The sequence below is a fragment of the Aythya ferina genome, assembly GCF_964211825.1.
Source record: "Aythya ferina genome assembly, chromosome: Z".
Classification (NCBI taxonomy): domain Eukaryota; kingdom Metazoa; phylum Chordata; class Aves; order Anseriformes; family Anatidae; genus Aythya; species Aythya ferina.
The window spans coordinates 30,333,698-30,356,801 of record NC_140299.1 but is presented as its reverse complement, the minus strand read 5'-3'; the positions used below and the strand labels follow the sequence as shown (position 1 = coordinate 30,356,801).

The 23,104-nt window shown below is 36.1% G+C and overlaps 1 protein-coding gene across 3 annotated transcripts in view; it reads left to right on the top strand.

Annotated features, from left to right (window-relative positions):
* BRD10 (bromodomain containing 10) overlaps positions 1-23,104 on the top strand; it is a 59,957-nt gene that overhangs the window by 10,191 nt on the left and 26,662 nt on the right. For 2 of the 3 annotated variants that reach the window (XM_084505283.1, XM_084505285.1), the window contains exons 3-5: positions 24-1,453; positions 15,008-15,084; positions 21,846-21,935. In XM_084505283.1, coding sequence (XP_084361409.1) covers positions 24-1,453; positions 15,008-15,084; positions 21,846-21,935 — 1,597 coding nt within the window. The remainder of the gene's footprint in view (positions 1-23; positions 1,454-15,007; positions 15,085-21,845; positions 21,936-23,104) is intronic. The other variant, XM_084505284.1, reaches the window with a different exon arrangement.

Here is a 23,104-nt window from a genome sequence, read left to right as displayed (position 1 = left end):
TTTTGTTAACTTTCTCCTAATAGGATGAGAGAGCAAGAAAGAAAAGAAGCAGAAGAAGCTAGTCAGAAAGAAATAGAAGAATGGGAAAAGTCACTTTTAGCTCAAGCAGCACCTACAAGGATGGAGACAATGTGGGAGATTCCAGCTATTGGTCATTTCCTTTGTTTAGCACAACAGATTTTAAACCTACCTGAAATAGTGTTCTATGAATTGGAACGTTGTCTTCTGATGCCTCAGTGTAATGCTTTTTTATCTAAAATAATGACTTCTTTGTTAAGTCCACCTCATCGCAGATCTACATTACATCGCAGGCCAACACTTTCTTACAGGACTTGGGAAGCAGCACTCAGACAGAAAGTCCAACACTGGTATAATGTTGTAGGGCAGACTGACAATCCTAATAGCTCTGCAGAAAAACTTGGGTTGTGTCCCCAGTTTTTTAAAGTCCTTGGAGAAGTTAATCCCTTACAGGAAAAACCATTTCACGAACTACCATTCTACCAAAAAGTGTGGCTGCTAAAAGGTCTCTGTGATTTTGTGTATGAAACACAAAAGGATGTTCAAGATGCTGTTCTAGGACAGCCTATCCATGAATGCAGAGAAGTAATTCTTGGTTATGACTACTTGGAGAATGCTTATGTTCATTTTCCACAGTTCTGTGGTGCAGATGTTCGGATTTACAAACAAAAACCTTTTCAGGCTCCTGAATTCCCATCCCCTCCCATCAAAGTAAAAAGAGTGCCACGTATTAAAGTGGAGAAAGCAAAACATGAATACATAAGGAAAAGCAATGGGGATGTCAGCTCTGGTGGTAGAGAAGAGCTGCTACCTCGTTCCAAGACAGAAGCAGGGAAATGTGTGGATTCCACTGTTAGCTGTCCAGAAAAAGAAAAATGTTTAGATAGCTTTAGTGTCACTACAGAGATTAAGATTAACTGTGAAATGAAGACCTCAGGAGTCAGTGACATCAAAAAAACTGGTTGTTATAAAGAGAACTTGAGAAATTTAATTAGTTCAGGAGAGATTGTTGGCATGGCTGGTGACTTTAGTTCAGGAGAAAGAAGACCTGCAGAGAATGGGCAAGGTTGTGCTGAAATGGCCAGAGTAACAGTTGAGATCAGTCCATTCAAAGAGAACACGCTGAAAGCTTGCCAAGTGCTTGTCAATGGCACTCATAATGACCAAGAAATAGATTACCACAAATCTGCTAAAGAAACAGTGCTGGAGAACTCACTTCAAAATAATAAGAAACTAAGTAAGTTGCGGGCAAAAAAGAAGAAAAAGAAAAAAAAGAAGTTGAAGGATATTCTAAATGAAAATCTACAGAAAAAAATTGATGACTTGCAAAGAAGGCGTGAAATTCATCTTCATCCATTCAAATCTTACAAATCTGAGATCCAGAGCAAGTTGTTCATAATCAAAAAGAAAGCAAAACACAAGAAGCACAAGTCTGGTAAGTTGATGCTTTTTACCCATCATAAAAATTAGGGGGTTACTGATTTGTTTTGAACTTTCCTTCTTAGATTTGTCAGTATTTTGTTTTGTGAAATGGGACAGCATTATTGTGTGGTGATGTTCTGATACTAATTTTAGTGTGACTGCTTCCCATTCAATAACATAAGCATATAAAACAGGCTCGTCAGGTACTTAAACCATGATTCATTTCTATAATTTATCTAGAGAGAACATAACTCATTGGAAGAGTTTGTGTATTACAAAACATATTTAGGAGAATGAATCTGAATGAATTAGCTTCAGAGAGTAGCGTGAAGTTACTCTATGCTATGGCATATCACGTCAGTTTTGGCAATATTCTTCCCCTTTCTGATATTACTACTTTATCCAGGTTCCAGAGAAATGTAGAGTAATAGCATGAGATCATGATTCTAAAGCTGTTACTGCTAGAGCTGTGCAGTCTTAGGTCACCAAACAATACTGTATTGACTGTGGGCCTGATAATATTCCTGCTTAGTCAAACAATTGAGATTAAAATGCTATTTGCATAAATACTCTATGACAGATATGGACAGTATCTTGTTAAGTGTTTTAGGTGGGTGATACATAGATCAGATTTCAGTTATCTTTAAAACAATCTTAAAATAGTGAGGTCACAAAGTTGTTGAGTCAGTTCAAACTGTCTGTTAGATGCTGTGTTTTTGATGTTATGTGAACCACCGTAAGCTTCATCTGCTGTCCTCTTGAGTCTTAAGCTACCTGGGTAAGGTTTTATCAGACTGCTTCAAACACTGTATTTTAGGATGCAACAGGCCTGGTTTCAGGACAGTGTAGACTGGAAGGTGAAATACTGTTTTTTAGCTGTAAAGCAATGAGACAAAAGCAAAAAACTGTGTTTAAAAAAAAATAAAGTATCTTTTAAAGAGAATTCAGTGAACTGTTGCCAATGCATTTTAGCTAGAGCTTGAGTGGAAATTTAAAGCTAAGAAAACAGGTTATATTTTAGATGTCAAGTATTTGTGCAGAATACCCAAACAACTGTTTTACCATGTAAATCATAAATTCCTCCTTCCAAAAAATGTCAATGCCACATCTAAACATAAATTTAAGAGTTATAATTTTTCAAATATGTAGTATTTAGCAAAAAATAATGTATTTTGCATTCAATTTTGTTACTGCTAGCTCTCCAAATGTATTACTGTTTTCATCTTAAAAACAGACAGCAAAATAAGTAACAATCCAAATTGCAAGTAAGAGCCTTTTCAGTAAGGGAAAAAAAGGGACGGCGACCATTTTTTTTTTTTTCTGAGGAAGTATTTAAATCATGTCACTTTCTTCAGTGGAGGTCTTATTTTATGTTGCATGCTTAAAAATCTACTTCCTATGAATTATGCAGTGCTGAGAACAAATAGAATGTTTATTTTTTTATAGACTATGTTTGAGAGACTACTACCATTAGCAATATTTGTCATATTTGGAAGTAGCTTTTGAAGTTGATTGATAGAGGTGAGGTTTACTGTGGTAACTGCTTTTCTTATGTCACTAACAAAAATAAGAGAGGTTCAAAAAAGGTTCCTGTTTTCCTCAGTCTTGTTACTTGGTATACTTAATAGCATGTTAGCAGAATTCTTTTATAGTTACAAGTTGTTTTGTTATTAAGGATGAAGGAAAAAAAATTGAAGTGCTGTTAGATGAACTGTAAATGCTGACATGACTTTTTTTAAAGAAATGCATAATTAACAGTTCTCAGAGAACAAATGTGTTTATATATCTGGTATATATTTGATGATGTAATTTCCGAATATTTTCTTATTTTAACTTCTAATTTGCGGTCTCTAACATTAAAGAATTCTTGATCTTGAGTAGATCAAAAACTTAATCCTGCACTGCTGGTGGAAACTGTAATGCTCATTCTAATATACTGAATAGCAATTCCTGAGTATAGACAGGTCTTCCAGTTCTAATTCCTGTCTTTAACTGATACTCTCTCAAAAGAGAACCTTCTTCCATTCAGTTTTCAATTTTGTATGTTGTGTTTGGTGCACTGGATAGTAAAAGTAAAGATGGAAATTCCTGGCTTTTCCTTATTCCTCACATATATTAACCAGTATAGCTAGAGCTTGGATTTCACAGTATCTTAATTCCAAGACTTATCTATAGTTGGTCCAATACCGGATTGTAATGGAGATGATTTATCCAATTATCATTTTTATGCTTTACACTGCGTTTCATTAGAAAGTATTTTCATATTCACACTTCACGCACTTTACACCACAAAAACTATGTCAGTTAAAACATTTGTTCTTTCAGTTGTAATATGTGTCTTCTTCATGAATGAAGAGTAAATTCAGCAGTAGGATGCTATGTGCTGCTGTTTTTCCAATTCCGTATTTTGTCATAAGGAGCTTAATGTCACCAGAGGTAACTTAATGCAGGAAACAATTCCTGTATATTTTTAAGTTTCTGTAACAGTAAACCAGTATCTACTGAGAAATAATGCAGTTAGTCATCTGAGCTTAGGTTTTAATTATATGTATTTTTGTTGTCAGAGAACACTGTGGGTGTAGAGTTACTCCCTTTCATTGTCACTTTCAAACAGGAAGAAAAGTGTGTTAGTACAGGAGGAAGTCCGGAAGAGATGAGCAGAGCTTTCTGCCATGTGTTCTAATGGTGCTTGCTTGGAGTTTTGCTACCTTAACACGGAGCTCTTGTGTCATTGAATGACAAATGATGGAGATTCCTCTCTTCCACTTTGAGTTTTCCTGTCTAATGACTTGATATACTGTATAGTCCCAAATTATGCTGACATGGCATCACTGTTTCCATTCCAATGGAGACATTGTTTGTCATCTGTAGGTGACAGGCAGTCCTGAGCATGATATGAAAGGTCCTGCAAATTTGGTACTCTTTTGTCTTTCATCTCTTAATCTTTTGGGGATTTCCCTTGTTATTCTGACCTTGCTGGAGGAAAATTTTCTTAGAGGATTGCAGATCTATATGATAGTTTACCTTCCTATGCTTGTGAAATCTCCATTAGTCCTACATGTATTAGGCTGAACTGGATAGGAGAGTATTAGATTGGAGAAATGAACTCATGATGATGCTATGCAACAGAAATTGCTTCTTACTGTTTTGTCATTTTTAAGGCTAAATAGTATTCCTCAATGCTCTTCTAAAACTTTATTTTTTCTTTGACAATATCCTTTCAGTGCAGAACAGTGAAAGTGACTTGGTTAAACCTCTTCTGAATTCACAAAAATACTGATTTAAATATGCTCATAGCAATCATTGCTCTTTTCTGCCTCTTATACTTTCAAGGAACATAGTACAAATCATCAGAAATGGAAAAGTGAGTACCTTTCCTTAATTTTTGACAAGTCATTTTTTTTTTTGATGGATTTTTCTAAGGCAGCCAAATTTGAATTACAGTTCATGTTTCAATTAATGTGATTGCCAAATTACTGACTTGCTGTAGCAGTGGTAAGGGGACACCCAAAACATGGCGTTTATGAATATAGATTGACTGGGTAGGTGTTAGCTGAAAACTTTGCATAACTACTGTGAGCAAAACTTAATGGAGAACATGACCATGTTTTATCTGTTGCCACAGATATGGTGGTACTTTACATGTTATGAAATGGAAGATGTAATCATGTTGTTGAATCTGTATCTTTGATTCAAGGCTGTGATTATTACTGTGCCGGTATTCTGAGTCAGTATTGCAGACAGGGTAGTACTGAATATGAGGGGATGTATAATCTCTGAAGTCAGACTTTGACTTCCCACATCTTCACACCCAGAAGGTAATAACATTCTTCTGGGAAGCTCAATGTTTGTCTTGCTGTACATGTAGACAAGGAGTGAAAAGGCATCTGAAGAGCAAACATTCTTATCTTTCAAGAAGGTGATGAGTTATAAATGTTTGACAAGTGAACGTCTGTGATAGAAGGACAGGCTCACAAGGGTAGTTCCATAAGCAACTAGCATGTTGGACATCCATTTAAAATAGTTATTACTGGATTTAGATGAATTAGGATATAAAACATGATTTGGATGGTGTCGTGTCAATAGTAATAGGCTTGTTGCATCTTGACAGCTATGCTGAAGTAGATCATGGGGAACAGCAAAGCTTGCAGTGCAGAGCACAATATAAAAGCACAAGAATTTTAACTGTGTACTTGAAACAGGGATTGGATGAAATTCAAAATATCCAGAGGGTTGAGAAAACAGGAGGGATGAGAGGCTGCTTTGATGTGCCTGAAGCAGATGTTGAAGTGTAATTTCAGTCTCTTACATTACAGTTGGTGTAGAAAACCCCAACATAACACACATCTGCTGTAATTTCAGTAATTTCTACAAACATGATCCTTTAGAAGAACCTTAATGAAAATTCTATACCCTATACTTGTGCTCAAAAAGGTTAATAGCAATCTATGTTTAAACTTTATTTTACTGTATTTTTCTTTCATTAGAGTTGTGTTGTTTTTTTTTTTTTTAAGTATATGGGTATTTTTTTATACACAAAACTTAAAAAACAAATGACATAAAGCTCTACCTGAATGTGAATGAATGATTTTAACATAATTAAATTAAAGCAGTTTTGTAGTATGTGGTATGCTGTGCTCGGGGGTTTTGTCTTCACCTTTGTCTTCAGAGTGGAAAAAACTTTGTTGTAATGGTGTCTTGCCTCTGTATCAGGAACAGCCCATTAACAGTGTTGAAAACTTTAAAGGTGGTGTTCTACAAACATTTGTGGTTTCTTTTCTTTTGCAAGTTGTAACAGTGTTCTTGATGCATTAAGCAGCAGTGTCTGTCAACTTTAATAAACCTGGAAACATGTACAATTGGGTTTACTTCCATTGTTCTGTAAGTCAGCATTTTTAATGCACTTGTTCAGACCTGCGGTGCTGTTTTAACTATATAAAAGCATATGCAAGGTCAATGTGGAAGATTCAAAAGTCTGTAGTAATGCTTCATTTTCCAGATCATTGTGTGTTACGTTTTATGAAATGAGAGATGCTGGGGTCAAGATAAAAGATTAGGAGAGCAATAAGAAAGCAATACATGTTCAGATCTTGCTAAACCTTTGAAAGACATAGTACTTCTTGTAAATTTGCAAAGAGGAAAACTTGCTGTTTTCTTGATTTGGAACAGTGGAGTTGGAACTAGAATGCAATGAAGAAACAGGAATTTTTGCAGTTTAATGTTAAAGTCACCTATCTTCTTCTGGGGAAACAGGCTGTGCTGCATATGCTGCAAAAATTGCATTACTACTCTATGATGACGTCATTTTATAATTTGAAGCACTGATTGACATCGTCAGACAGGAGCCATAAGGTCTTGAACATTCATAATGAAGTTGTACACGACTTTTAGAAATATTCCCAAGTCAAGATGATTTACATTATGATAACTATAAATGAGTTGTATTGCTCTTGCTGAGGTAATTTACAAATGTCAAGAGCATTTCTAAGATTTTTTTCAGAGCTGGCTAAAGGGTTCTTTTCTAATAAAATATTGATTTCCAGTAAATCTTAGAACAGAAGTGTTCAAACAGCATACTATTTAAAAGGAATACATGTAAAAGATCTGTAGATGTGAACTTTTTTTCACTCTCAGCAACAACTTTGTCAAACAAATGACTTGATCAGAAATCATAAATCTGTAGAATCACAGAATGGTGCAGGTTGGAATGCTCCTGTGGAAGACATCTTTTCCAACCTCTGTGGTCAGGCAGAGTCACCCAGAGCAAGTTGTCCAGGATGTTGTCCAGGCGAATGTTGAAGATCTACAAGAAGAGAGACTCCACAACCTCTCTAGCCAACCTGTGCAAGTACTTGGTCACCTGCACAGTTCAAAAAATAATAATAATTTACTGATGTTCAGGCAGAGTCTCCTGTGTTTCATTTTGTGCCCACTGCCTCTTGTCCTGTCACTGCACAGTAATGAAATGAGCCTGGCTATGTTTTTTTTCACTATCACTTTGAGGATTTATATACATTGGTAAGGTCTCCCCTGACCTTTTTCTTCTGTAGACTGAACAATCACAGTTTTCTTAGCTTTTCCTCATAGATGAGGTGCTCCAGTCCTTCCATTTCTGTGGCCCTTAATTTGACTCTCTTCTCCACGGCTGTCTGGCTAGCACTGGCCCCCATGCTCCAGGTGCAGGTTCACGAATGCTGAGCAGAGGGGAAGGGTGACCTCTCACCACCTGCTGGCAACCATTTGCTTCAAAGGCAAGCTGTCTCTTGTTCAGCTGGGTATCCACCAGGAACCCCAGGGCCTCTTCTGCCAAGCTGCTTTCCACCTGCGTGCCTGGGGTTGTTCCTGACCAGGTGCAGGTCTTTGCACTTCTCCTTGTTGAATTTCCTGAGCTTCCTGTCAGCCCATTTCTCCAGCTGTCAAGGTCCCTCTAGGTGGCAGCATGACCCCTGGCATGTTCACTGCTCCTCTCAGTTCTGAGAGAGGGTACAGCACAGCCATCATCCAGATTGTTCATAATGATGTTGACCAGTATTGCCCCCAGCATTAACCCGTGGTGTTACCATTACCACCAGTTACTGGCCCCCAAGTAGACTTTGTTCCACTGGTCACCACCTGCTTGGCCTGGCCATTCAGCCAGTTTTCAGTCCACCTCACTGCCCATCCACCCCACAAATCAGCAGCCTGTCTCTGAGGACCTTTTGGGAGGCAGTGTCCTGAAGGCCTTCCTGAAGTTCAGGTCGGCAACGTCCACTGCTCTCCCCTCATCTGTGAAGCTGGGCATTTTGTTGCAGAAGTTTATCAAACTGGCCAAGCATGAATCCCTGCTGACTGGATCGCTAGATGAGGAAAGAAATGATGAAGGAAAATCAATAACAATCAGCATTTAACTATCAGTCAGAAATCATCCTATCTTTTGGAATTGAGATTAGAACGGATGATAGCTCAAATCAGAAGTAATTCACTGAAGTTGTATTTCTTCTGCTACATTCACTCTGATGATCACCATTAATTTAGAATTTTAAATTTAAAAGCAGTGATGTAAAAATTGTTCACTTTCGAGTTATTTTTGTTCATTTATTCTTTTTTTGTTTGTTTTATTAAATACTGTCTTTAACTGAGGACTTGAGTGACACATGAAACCAGGAATACATTGTTTCGAGCAGAATTTCAGTGAGTGCCCTCCCTAGAACATTCAGTTACTTTGAAATCAACTTTTCAGAGAACAGCATTTATTTCATATTTACTTCATTGCTTTCAGCTACCTCTGTTACTGGCTTATGCTGATGCTCAATGTACAGGTTTCCTTCATCATCCTTCAAACTTCATAACTTGTCCAGTGGGACAGGTATCCTAGTTAACATATTCAAGTTGTCTGGTATCCAGGTTAATGTTACTTGTGTGTGCTTAATACAGTTTCCAGCTTCTAGGGGTGAGCACAGGCTTGCTCTGTGGTGAAAAAAAAGGTATTTTCCTGCATTCCTGCCACAAGATGGAGTTTGTTTTCATTAAAAAAAAAATTAAAAATAGTGTGATAGCTAAAGTGTCACACCACTGCACTGTCCCTTATTGTAGATTGAAAGCATACTGGCAGTGTACTTGTTTCAGTTTGATGTTCAAGTTGTCGTGTCAGCAGGTGAAGTCAGGAAAAGTATCAATTCAGCTTTTGTGCTGTGATGCTACCAGCCCTGAGTGTAGGTTGGTATCACATTATTGGAGAGAAACACTATCTCAAATTCCTAGAGTGTTTTTATTTTCTATCCATAGATAACTGAATTCTAGTTTAATTTAGGTTAAAATGCTGCAGTTAGCTTGAAAAATAAGATGTTTATTTCCCCCCTCTATTCTCTGGTAGAGAATGAAAGGAGCACTCATTTGTTGCACATTGTTGATTTGTTCAGTGAACATGGAAGGGCACTTGCCTTAGATGTCTGTAGTTGTCTCTTCCCTAACCTCACAAATGGCTTAGCTCTGTCCATACTGGAAGTAGAATACAAAGAGCTGATCCCCTCCTGCGGTATGGGAGGGGAAGAGAGATGAGAGTTGCAACTTCTGTCCAAGGTAGGATGTCTCATATCCTCTTTTCCTTTGAAAGGAAACCCAAGAGAGATATGGAACCTGTTGGAAGAATCAGTGTGGAGACATAATTAGTAATCGTGTCACACTTAAATCTTTGTAGTGGGTGAATAACAGTTTATACAGGAATAAAGTAGGACTTGTTCTCCAAGCCCCTCACCAGCTTCGTCGCCCTTCTCTGGACTCTCTTGAGCACCTCGATGTCCTTCTTGTAGTGAGGGACCCAAAGCCGAACACAGTACTCAAGGTGAAATTGAAATTGAAGTTGAACTTTATATGTATAAAAAAAAATACAGTACAGTGTTAATCTTCATTGCAAGTACTGCCACGTAGCAGGCACAGGAATAAGAATACACTAATATCTATTTATTAATCTTTATAAAACATTTATTGAGTACTTGTCCAAATAAGTATTTCTCTAGCACACAAAAAGTAACTTATAACTATTGGAATGGGAGGTCATTGTTAGTGCCTCCAGATGGCAGGTGTAACAGTAACTTCCTTTATGTAGTTGCAACTACTGAAGGAGAAGATCTCTACAGTATTTCAAGATCATAGAATATCCTGAGTTGGAAGGGACACTTAAGGATCATCAAGTCCAACTCTTGACACCGCACAGGTCTACCCAAAAGTTCAGACCATGTGACTAAGTGCACAGTCCAATCTCTTCTTAAATTCAGACAGGCTCGGTGCAGTGACCACTTCCCTGGGGAGCCTGTTCCAGTGTGCAACCACCCTCTCTGTGAAGAACCCCCTCCTGATGTCAAGCCTAAATTTCCCCTGCCTCAGCTTAACCCCGTTCCCGCGGGTCCTGTCACTGGTGTTAATGGAGAAAAGGTCTCCTGCCTCTCGACACCCCCTTACGAGGAAGTTGTAGACTGTGATGAGGTCTCCCCTCAGCCTCCTCTTCTCCAGGCTGAACAGGCCCAGTGACCTCAGCCATTCTTCGTACGTCTTCCCCTCCAGGCCTTTCACCATCTTTGTAGCCCTCCTCTGGACACTCTCCAACAGTTTCATGTCCTTTTTATACTGTGGTGCCCAGAACTGCACACAGTACTCGAGGTGAGGCCACACCAGCACAGAGTAGAGCGGGACAATCACCTCCCTTGACCTACTAGCGATGCCGTACTTGATGCACCCCAGGATACGATTGGCCCTCCTGGCTGCCAGGGCACACTGCTGGCTCATATTCAGCTTGCTGTCTACCACGACCCCCAGATCCCTCTCTTCTAGGCTGCTCTCCAGCGTCTCATCGCCCAGTCTGTACGTGCAGCCAGGGTTTCCCCGTCCCAGGTGCAGGACCCGGCACTTGCTCTTATTGAACTTCATGCGGTTGGTGATCGCCCAGCTCTCCAACCTATCCAGATCCCTCTGCAAGGCCTTTCCACCCTCATTTGAGTCCACAACTCCTCCAAGTTTGGTGTCATCAGCAAACTTGCTCAAAATACCCTCTATTCCTACATCCAGACCGTTTATAAAAATATTGAAAAGTACCGGCCCTAAAATGGAGCCTTGAGGGACCCCACTGGTGACCGCCCGATCATCTTCTTCTGTCTTCTTGTTTTGGTCTGGGAAACTCTTGATTTATTTTGATAGAGAGTGTTTTTATCATTTCATTCTTATGTGATTAGGGAGAAGTGTAAACAAATAGATTGGGTGAAAGCATTGTCTGATTTATGTTCCATCTGTGCAGTGCAGCCTTGAGTTACTGATTGCATTTGTTACTAATGTATGTATACCCTGCAAGGTAGTCTTTTAAAGAGCCACAGGCATAGAAAAGTTGGTTGGAAGGAACCTCTGGAGGTCACATAGTCTCATTCCTTGTTTAATGTACTGCTGTCACAGATGCCAGATATGTCAGCTGTGACTTTGTCTAGCTATGTCTTGAAGACCTCTAAAGATAGAAATCTATTTATTGAGCCACTGTTCCTCTGTTCCCCTATGAGAATTTTTGTACTGAAATGACTGGATGTTCAGTGGCACAAACTGCCCAGAGAGGCTGTGTAGTCTCCCTCCTTGGAGATCTTCAAAATCTGCTTGGACACTGCTTGGACACAGTACTGGGCACCCCACTCTTGGTGTCACTGCTTGAGCCAAGGAGGTTGGACCAGATGACCTCCAGAGGTCCCTTCCAGCCTCAACCATTCTGTTATTTTGTGACTACTTTATCTCTGTGTAGAACTATTGTTGAATGTTTTCTAAATTACAGTTAGTAAAAGCAGGAGACTGAAAGATGGGAAACAGGCAGGGTATGTTGGGTCAGTGCAGGTAACATGAAGAAAGGATGCATAACAGCTTCTTTATTAGGATTTATTTTTTATTTATTTGATTATTATTTTGTTGTGTTTTTCTGGCTCTGATTTTTTTCAGCAATTAAATGTGTACATTGAGTGTGCTCTGAAAGGTACAGTGAGCTATGGTTCAAAATACATCTAGCTGCTCTCAGTAACATTACTTTGTTTGTTGAAGTGAGTCATTTGAACCCTTTTAAGCAGTCTCTTTACCTAGGTTTATGGGCAAGAAAGCTCTAGCAGATTTCAGTGGGAGTGGTTTGAGAAATTGTCGCTCACAGGGTGCCTGTTCAACCCCTTATTCTCCATACGGGAGTGGCGGTTCAGCTTAGTGACTGTGCTCTGTGGAGGTAGGGCTGACGTGCTTGCATGGCCATGCTCTGTGTGACAGGGCCAGTACTAGGCAGCTGGTGGAGGGTGACCTCCCTTGCCATTGCTGTTTTTGCTTAACACATCTGCTTGTCATTTTAGAATCTAAACTCCAAGATCTCAATAGATGTTTACTGTGGAAATCTAATTCTTCATAATTTTATTAAAAGACATTCACATTTAAAATATTCAAATTCACTTACTTGTAGGTACCAAAGTTAGTCTGGAAACTGGACACAGGTGAGTTTACCCCAGGAAGTGCTAAGTAAAAGTTTCTTTAAATCCTTCCTTTATTGAGTTTGTTTTGTTTTGTTCTATTTTGGAGCAAAATTTTCATTTAGAATTTGGTGAATGAGGAAAACCAGGGATTACTTTTTTTTTTTTTTTTTTTTAAGAGCTTAATACTATTGCTATAACTTTTCTTCTTTTGAATTTAAATATGTTATTATACAAGGGTTTTATTAAGGTAGAAGATGAGTTTCCCAAAGTTAGTTTGCTATATATATGCTAATTCTCTCTAGTAGTGCAAATACATGTTGCATTTTCCTTTTTTTTGTTTTGTGGTATGTGCTAGCACCATAGGACATCTGGTGTGTTAAAGGGGGAATGAGACTGCAGTGCTACACTGTTACAGGTATATTATTAGTTCACAGAGGATGTCAGCTAGGGAACTAATTGTGTGGGTCTTATGGCACATATATTCTATTAGCCATGTTTTGATAATGCATACATTGGGCTATATTTCATTTATTTTTTTTACCCCCTTCTTTTCTAAAAATCTTTTTTTTTTTCTTTTTTAAAAAACCTCGATTCAGATTACATTGTAGATTGGGCTCAACTTCCTTGTGCTTCTAATCAGTTTTTCTGTTCTTATTGTTCTGTCTGTTATCCCATATCTTTCCTACTGCATGTACTTCAGGTGTTGCTGCAATGGAAGAAATATTTACTTAAGGTTTTGGTTATTAATTCTTCATTTCTCCACTGTTCCAGAAGGGAGTGCTGGGGCAAAGAGAGAACACATTTCTGTTATCTACATTACTTTTTTCAAACTACACTGCATCGTACAGTACCTGAAGCTGAAAATATGAAATATTTATTTTATTTCAGTATTTTCAACATATTTTAAAATTTTCATTTTAATTTTAATCATATTGGGATTGAAATTCTTTCTTTAAAGATGAAGCAAGATGGTCTGGCAGCCCCGTGTTTTTATTTCTTCATGTTCTTGTCAGATAACATTGCTTTATGGTGTTAAGTAACCACCATATGTCCAGACTTAATTTTCAGTCAGTTTGTCAAGAAAGTTTGTATTAGGTTTAGTTCATTTAATGAACAGCATTATACTTAATCATAGCAAATATGTTTTGAATGCAGTTGATTCCTTAAAATATGTAATAAAAATACTGATAATTATTTTTTTTTTTCATGTTGTCAAAATGTTTGGGTCATTGTTTTAATAAAACATGTTTCTTTATTTTTATCACTTTTCCTGTAATGTGAAGTCTGTGATCTCTTATTTTTGGTAGCTGAGGGCTGTTTAAATTTTGTTACATGTTCAGTATGTGGAGTTTCAAATTAGGGTTGATACCAGCCCTGTGCCCTGTCTTAACAGTGTTTTATTTCAGATTCAGGTACAATGTTCAGGAAACCTCACGATGTAATAAGTGGAAAATAAAAATTTGATTCTTCCCCTCCTCGCCATATTGGTTAATGATTGATTTTTTATCTTGAGATATGAAGAACTTCTCAATGTGTTTTGTTTAATTATACATGTATAATTGTGTGTGTGTATGTATGCACATCTTTGCACAGACAGGCAAGCATCTATTAGGAAAAAATGCAATTCATGCCTATTTTTCATAAATACGAATATCAAATCTGACTTTATTTGTGTTAAAGCAAGTAGTCTGTGATGATTCTATTTGACAATTAAATCAGCATAGTTTGTATGACTCCTTAGGTTTTTAATTAATGCTTAGGACTCCAGAATGTGAGTACTGGCAAAATCTTGTGGTGATGGTTTTAATCTAAATGAATAGGTCAAAGTTTGCCGTAGGAATGTAGAAATAACTGTGAGAATCTCCATTGTCTTGAGCTTATATAAGACGGTGATGCAGCTGCTTGTTTTGAGAAATGCGTGTAATCTGTTGTTAATCCTGGTACTTTACGCAGTTGACCACTTGCTTTGTCTTCAGGATTTTTTGTTGTTACATCCATATATAGTGTAATATAGCATAACTAGGTTGGAAGGGCCCTATTAGGAAGGTGTTTTTTCTGAAACCTTTAGGCTTTGCCACTACCAGAGTAACCATATCAGTAATCCAATTTCATTGGTAACTAGCATATCCGTTTAGTGATTTCCAGATATTGCTTGCGCTTCGAGGGTATTTTTTACTGTAACATAAAGAGGTCCCAGACCCTAATACGTAGTTCACTTTGCAGTGTCAGAGAACATACCTTGCAGGTAAGATACTATATTTCTTAAGTTTGTGGCATAACTTCTGGATTTTGCTTGTTCCAGAACACTGATGTGAATGTTTATTCTGTGAATTAAATTTCTTGCAGTGTTGCCTTAATTTTTCAGTGGTATATTATGAGCATTGTAATGGATTTGTTCTTTTTCTTTATTCTTTTTTTTTTTGAGAAAAGACTTCTCCACAGATACTTGTAGTTTAATGTTTGCTTTTGCTGCGTCTAGTTCTGATTCGTCATGTTTACGTGACTCACCGTCAGCCATCTGTTAGTTATAGTTTAACTTTAAAGTCTGTATGTAATTTGGTTTTATTAATGAAGTACAACAGCATTATGAAGCTTTTCTCTTTTAATCTTAAAAGGAAAAAAATCGGTATCTAAAAAAGCAATCACAAAGAAGAGGAAAGGTGTCACAAAGTCTGCCATACCAGAATTTCAGGTAAATAATTTTAATTTTTGTTTTAAATTCTTGAAAGCTGAATGCCTATATATTAAGTCCTTTACTGTCTTACACAACTTGGAAATCCTAATCAAAGGTAAATTTCCCTTTTCCAGATTAAAAGGTTTAATAATGTTTTTAAACGTGCATTTCACATTTTCTAAATAGAAAAATATTTCAGCATTTTTTATTATATGCAGCTTACATAGTGTTTCACAGTATTGTTTAAGATCTCAGATAAGGTTGATGCAGGACAAAACATGGAAAACCAGTAGTTATTCATGGAATTTATAAGGTAGATATAATTTTCCAGGATAAAATTACTTGTGTTATTTTTTGTGTTGTCATTGTTTTTGTTTTGTTTGTTTGTTTTGTCTTTTTTTTTTTTTTTTTAATGAGGTGTTTCATTGTGAGCCTTGAATTGAATTCTAGCTTGATTTACTGAAGGATTTGAAAAAAAATCTGTATGTTCATGTGTTCATCCTGTTTGTAACTTTCACCTCTTATCTGCACTTGACCTTTAGACCAGAGAGCACTATGCAGAGAGTGGTAATTATAATATGTTTTTTATGGTACTGTAACAGAAGTATTAAAGTACCTAATTTTTAAGTCAGCATTTATGTATGCATACTTGCTTGAATTGAAGTTCTCATTTGGTTCTGAGAATATCCTTTTATAAAACTTTTTTTTTTTTCAGAAAGCCATCTGTGCTTTTCTGAGTCAATAGAATTAGCTACAACTAATAGAATTTATTTAGAAATAAATAGAAATTATTATTCAATAGAATAAGCTACGACTGTTTTGTAAAATCCTCACAATAAATTATCTTCATCCATTATGACAATGGTGGAGTTACTAGAATTTCTGGTGGTAAAATTGATTAGTAGTGGTCAGTATTGAGTAAGGACTGATTTAAATGTATTCTGACTTTCATCTGTGTGTCTGTGGTAGTGACTAAAATCATTCCTGAGAACTCCAAAAAGTAGGTAGCGTCTAAAAATTGTTGGTTTTGTTGTTCTCAGCACATTTGCTGCATGCTATGAATGTACATAGTTAAGTTAGAAATGGGTTTTACATTATTTAACTACTGCATTTAAATAGTCCTCCTAAAGCATTATCTAAAACTTAACGTAACTTCTTGTCTAACCGAGGTAAAGTGTATGTTTCCTTCCTTATCTATTTAAATGCAAAATTAACGTTTTTACATTTACCTATGTAAAATGTTAATTAAAATTTAACAAAATAATCCCATCTCTTTTGATCAAATCTAGGCTTTACATCTGGTTTAGGTGAAAGTAGGATCTGTCAGTGTGAGCAGTTTAATTTTATTAGGGAACTTTTCAAACATTTAAATTTCTTTTTTCAAGAGGACAGGCAGGACTATTATAATGTGCCGCAAACACTTGCAAATAGTAAAACATTTATATTTGCAATACTCCTAAAACTAGTGTACACCAGCAGTGTAAAGCATGTATCTTGATACTTTACATACATAGATTGCCAAATTTCATAAGATATTACGAATACTTGAAGGTGAGACTATATTTTTAAATATTTGATATGACCAGTCTTTACAGTGTAACATGCAAGGGAGGGTATAACCATAAAAGATGTTGTAATTCATATCTAAACGTTAGGTCTTTTAAGGAAGAAAGCAAATAAATGAAACCTTTTTGAAAATTTCTATGCCGTTTTATGTGCCTGCAGTCTACAGATGTAAGAAATTAAGAAAAAAATAAAAGCCATATTAAAAGCCACTTTATTTCATAGGAATAGATCCTGCACCTTAGTGTAAATCCTTCACCTGATAAAAAAAAAATAAAAAATAAAAAATAAATCATTTATCTGAGAAAATGAATATTATTACATTTTTTTAATGTATGCAGTCACAGAGACTAAATGACCCAAATTGTACATTAAAATTGATTATTAACAACAACAAAGAAAATTAGGATGTGTTTAATAATCCTAACATTTATAATGCCAGTTTTAAACATCTTTTTGAGGAAACATATCACACAGATTTTCTATCCTCTCATAGTTTGAATGTCATGGACAAAACAGTGAAAGCACAGGTCAGTGAAAATCAATGAACATCACTCCCTACTTATATGTAATTTCAGACCTTATACCAAGTTTTTAGCTCGAGGGTGTTCTTAAAAAAGCAGTTGTCAATTAAAGTCTTTTTACCAAATAAAAGCACACAAAACATATGCTGTTTTTAATATTTTGTTAATATTTTTAATATTGTTGTACTTTTCCTTTTAAAATAAATTCTGATTTACAAGGTTATAGTTACTGTTTCTTGTTAATGTTTTAAGGAAATGGCAATAATTATACTCCTGTACAGGAAGGCTACTGAGGTGTTTTTTTTTTTATACTTCTGTCCCTGTTACAAAGTACCTTTATATCCAGTAGTGTTTTCTACCAGTCTTTTCCCATCCCTATATACACAGGTAGCTATATAGACCTTTGTATACCATAACTGAAGAAGGAACGCGTTTCAGGGAACTGGGCTAACACTTTGGCTTTTCTGTAACTGTGTGTAACAGTTTCAGCTTTCATCAGCAGTGGTCTATGTTAAATACAGAGCTCATAAAGGAGGTATCTAGATATTTTCCACTTGGAAATTGCAGCAAGAAAAGAACAGTTTCATGGGAAAGTAACTTAAAATCATGCAGATAACCTGAATTTAGGCACAAAACCACACAGAAGTGTTCCGTGTTTACAAACCTTGTCTGAAGTTCCAGCTGATTAAATAGGGTCAAGGAGGGAGCATCCATGATCCAGGGGAGTGTACTAGCTGTGTATTTGTGAATAGATCCACAGATTCAATTTTTTTTATAATGACAAAATTCATTTATTAATTCTGAGGGATCACTGGAGGGTCCCAAGTTGGAATGGTGCTTGTCTTGCCTTAGAAAAATCTGCAGAGATTTCTTATTCCTGTTTTTCCTCCTTGGGGTTCTAGAAAGCAGTGAAGGTGTTTGAGAGATTACCAGAATCTGAGATTGTATCCTAAAGGGGGAAGTTTAACGCTGAATTTGCAAATTTACCTGAAGCTTCCTTTGTGTTCATTTGAGAAACAGGATGCTTATTGCCTGTGAAAGTTCAGCCCATATGTAGTAAGTCCCACGCCTGATCTGAAAATGCCTGTATATAGTAAACATGTACATGACTGATGTACATGACTTCTACATTTATGGAAATACTGACAACCCAGATCTTTAAGTCACTGTGTAATAGGGAATAGGGACTAATTTTTCACTCCCTGTAAGTCATGAAGGAAATGGTTTTTTTTCTCTACAGATTCTTTTTCTCATGATAGATAATTAGAACACGTTCCTCATGAGCAGTGTGTGAAACGACAGTGAACTGTCAGAATGTGACAGGAACATTAGATTGTAACATCAATACCTTTCTTTTTGCATTCACTTTCACTTAACCTGTTTAAACATATACACCAATTTACAAAGGGAGTATTGCTTGCAGAAAATTGAATTGCTAAGTTCATGCAGTTAACAACCATAAGCAAAGAATACTGAAACATATATTAGAGTCTCGTTATGAGAAATAGCTGCTAGATTCCCTATCAAGATGATCTAAAGAAAATTTTCTGTGTGTTTACTGACAGTCAGTAGATGTAATGCAAAAGAAAAAGTTTTAAATTCTGTGCCTAAAACAATAATGATGTAAATAATTGAAAAGCATTATTTTTTCTCTTGCAATATATTGCAAAATAATTGAAGTCATAAGCTAAGCTTGTTAAGTAAGATAGTAAATAAAGGCTGAAATAAGCTATTACTTATTCAACACAATTTTAGAAATTCCCGATGATTTTACTGATCTTAATACATCCTAATGGCAGCCTATAAGGCTATTCAGCCTACAGAAGAGAAGACTTCAGGGTGACCTTATTGCAACCTTTCAGTACTTGAAAGGGACTTACAAAAAAGATGGAGAGCGACTCTTTGCATGGTCAGATTATGACACGACAAGGGGGAATGGTTTTAAACTAAAAGAGGGGAGACTTAGATAAGAGATTAGGAGGAAATTCTTCACTCAGAGTGTGGTGAGGCATTGAAACAGGTTGCCCAGAGAGGTTGTGGGTGCCCCATCCCTGGAGGTGTTTAAGACCAGATTATACGAGGCCCTGAGCAACCTGGTCTAGTGGGTGGTGTCCCTGTCTGTGGCAGGGGGTTTGGAACTAGGTGATCTTTAAGGTCCCTTCCAGCCCAAACTATTCTATGATTTTATAATGATTTTATGTTTTATGACCATAAGTGCATTAGAATTTTTTAGGCCAGCTAACTAAAATTTGAGAAATTCTCGAACTACTTATCTTTGTAGTTTCAATCCCCTTCTGTTTTCCATACAGAATACAGTCCACTCTTAAAGCACTGTTATTCTCATCTTTACTTCAACATGCTGGTTTCATTATGTAAAAAATGTTGCCCAAACGATAGAATTTTCAGAAAAAGCTCCTTCCCAACCAGTGTATATCTTTAATATCTTATCTCAAATTCTTCTTTTCATAAACAAATGCAGATTTCTTCTTTAATGCTTTTGTAGTGGTTTTCAGTACAGTGTTGGAGTGTTTCAGACACTAAACTCATTTTGACAATAAATCCTGTAAGCTGAACTGGTGCTACCTTCATTGTTTTATCAGTGGATAAGTGATACACAGATATTAGCCTTGAAGTACATCTGTTCTGATGCCAAACTGAGACATAGATTTGATTACTCTTCCGTGTCACTACCAGCCCCAAGACAACTAATTTTTATATATTTTAGTTTAGTTTAGTTTTGTTTTGTTTTGTTTTGTTTTGTTTTTTATGTTGATGTAATTTGGACTGATACACACTGACAATTTTGCAAATCGGATTCTTATGTCTCAAGTGACTGTTCTGAAAAGGAGAAACAGGACTAGGACCTGTGACAAGTTTGGCAACATGAATTGTCCGATGACATGTGGAAGCTGTATGGTAAAGATAAAATTGGTATTTCCAGGAAAGCATTCAACTAACATGATACTGGTCATCCTTCTTAAAAAACTCCTGCCTTACTACAAATGAACTTTTAGAGAGAAGTTCATACACTTCTAGCAAATGAAGTACAGGGCTGAACAGATAGTATCTTTCTTTGGTTCATAGTTCTTGCTTTGTCTTTGATCATTGAATTAAACACATTTGGTATGAGAAAATAAAATGCAACGATACAATTCAAAAACTGAATTGTCAGTTACATATGGAGTATGTAAAGTTCTGTAAAGGGAAATGTATGTAGTTCTGTAAAGGGAAATCTCTACCTATGGCTTTTTTGAGTTATGTCAAGGGCTTGATGTGACAAACTTGCACATTTTTGTATAATAATGCTGTATTATAAGTTTGCTTGCAGGCCAGATGGGAGAAGAAAAAACAATTACTTGGCTTCTCTTTTACATTTATGTACTTGGAACTTATTTACATGCAAAACAGACATGCAGTATTGAACCTCATAGAGTTGCCCATAGCAATAATATTTTTCTGGATCAAGAGAGAAACTGTCTGGAAGTTAATTTTTACACATTTTGTCTACAGCAACACAGTGAAAATTTCCTTATTCATTCTCTAGTTTGAACTTCTAAATATGAACACTGTAAATTTTTAGTTGGAGCTGCTCCATTTCCCTAAAGTGCTCTTAAATGTACACAAATATGATGAAAATAGTTGTATGTATGATATTAGAGGCTTCTGAAATGTGTTTTGCTGAAATTGTCTGTTCTGTGTTGTAATAATGAAACAACTTAGTGTTTTTTATATGAATTTACTCCAAATCTAGAACATTATGTGCAACTGAAGTAAAGATGTATTGTTGTGAATTACTGATTTGGCATAAAAAGATATTAGCAATTTTATTATAATAGTGTATTTGTGGGCTTTTTGTGTTTTTTTTTTTTTTTTTTTTTTTCCCTACTTGGATCTGATTATTTTTTCTTTTAAGTTACTTCAACATGTTTTCAATAGTAATGAAAACATTTCCACCTAAGGGTGGAAAAGTCTTTAGATGCAGTGGCCTGAACGAATCTAATAGCTTAATCATTTCCAGGTTAGTAAGTCTGTAATTGCCCTAAGTGACAGTAAGCCAAAACTTAAAGGTCATTTGTGTTTCTTTAAAAATTTACTCAAGGAAATGACATCCATATTGTGAAAGGAAAAATGTAAAAAGCTGTTTGCTAAGAACAGGAGCAAGAAGAAATTCCAATGCATTAGATATAGTACCTTTGCTAAAACAAAAGAGTTTTGATAGGCATATATAGGTTTTCTTTCTGGAATACTTCATATAAACATACAAGGTTCTGTTCATGTCAAAGTTGTAACAAGTGTAATAATATTATAATCACAGCATAGTCCAAAGCTAGCACATATTAACTCACCAAGTTATTGTTTGGTACTCAAGCCTGTTCTGACTCATTGCTACGCTTGAGATAAATTTGGTAATTTGTGTCATTCACTGCAGTTTTGAGAAAATACCTACATTTTGGAATGGAAGCTCATATGCAGAGATGCAATTTATATCTGAAGTGAATTACTTTCTTAGTAATTTGATTTGAAGAGGTCCTTTTTTTTTTTTTTTTTTTTTTTTTACATTAAATAATATAAGGAAATAAAAATCACATGGTTGGCACCAAGTAATAGCATGTGCTTTTAGATTTTATTTGACTTCATTGTGCATTTTCCAAGTCCCACATTACCAAGTGTTTATGTTCATTTGTTTTTTAGCTTATTTGCACTAATCTTGATGAACTCAGGGAATTAATCACAAAGATTGAGAATGAACTCAAAGATCTGGAGGACATTAAAAAGAAATCGGTATGTGACATAAAAAGTTTTCTCTTGTATGAGTATAAAACTATGCCAGTTATTTGCTGAGGCCTGTCAATTGAAGATTTTATGCCTTTTCAGTGATTGCATGAAACATCGTAAGGTTGGAGACCATAATCTTCATTTCTTCTGTATGTAGTACACTGTTCACAACGTTCTTTTGATAAGTAAATTCAGTAACTATTTGTTTACACTTTTCACTGCCAGAATAAAATGTGAGTAGTGGTAATACCTTAGAAGGAGCAGTTCATTTCTGTTAAACATGTTCCTTGAGAACAAACTTGCCAACAGGCTTACTGGGCAGAGTTCTCTTATCTGTCGATGCAGGACTGATCAGATCTTCTTGTGCCCTGACTGTCAAGATGATTTTCAGGATTTCTAACTTTTATTTTGCAAATAAGTTACTAAAACTGTCTTTGCTTATGTTTTGTATTCAAGTAGGTTGTACAGGAATGCATGCTATCTGGCTTTAGATACAATATTGAGATACAAATTTTCCCTGAAGTACCCTGAGAGTCTATGCAGCTGAAAAACTTAAAAGAATAACCATTAGAAAGAGAATCCATTGTGTTTGGGGTTTCGTTAGGAGGCACTGATTCTCCTCAGGGTGCGGGCTGGCTTTAAATGAGTAAATTGTGCTCATTTAAATGGCCCCGTACAGCCAACTCTTGTTAGTAATGACTTTTTCACTGCAGTTTTCTTTATTAAACCTTTGGCAGGCAAATCTGTGTCTTTCCTATGAGTAGTAGCAGACAAAAAAGTTGCTTTTTCTATACCTTAGAAATTAGGATGATAATTAATGTGAATATCCTTAGTCTCATGCAGAAACATCCTTTCTTTATAATTTTTTAAATACAGGAGAGAGACATGGTGCAGGAGAGGCACTGAAAGACAAATTTCAGTGCAGACACTTAACATTATAGCTGTCACAACATCCAAAGAAAGACAGACTTCACTTGAAGTTATTTTGTAGTTGCTAAATTGCAGATTGGTTCTAAGATAAGATTGTCAAGAGGTTATCAGAAAGGCTATGTCAACAATAGAAGAAAAAGCCAAAAATTAGAGTACACATCAGCATATCAATAATCCTAGTATAGGTGAGACTTTTAGTACTAGTAAAACCATACCAAAGCTTGTTCAAGGGTAGACAAATGCTA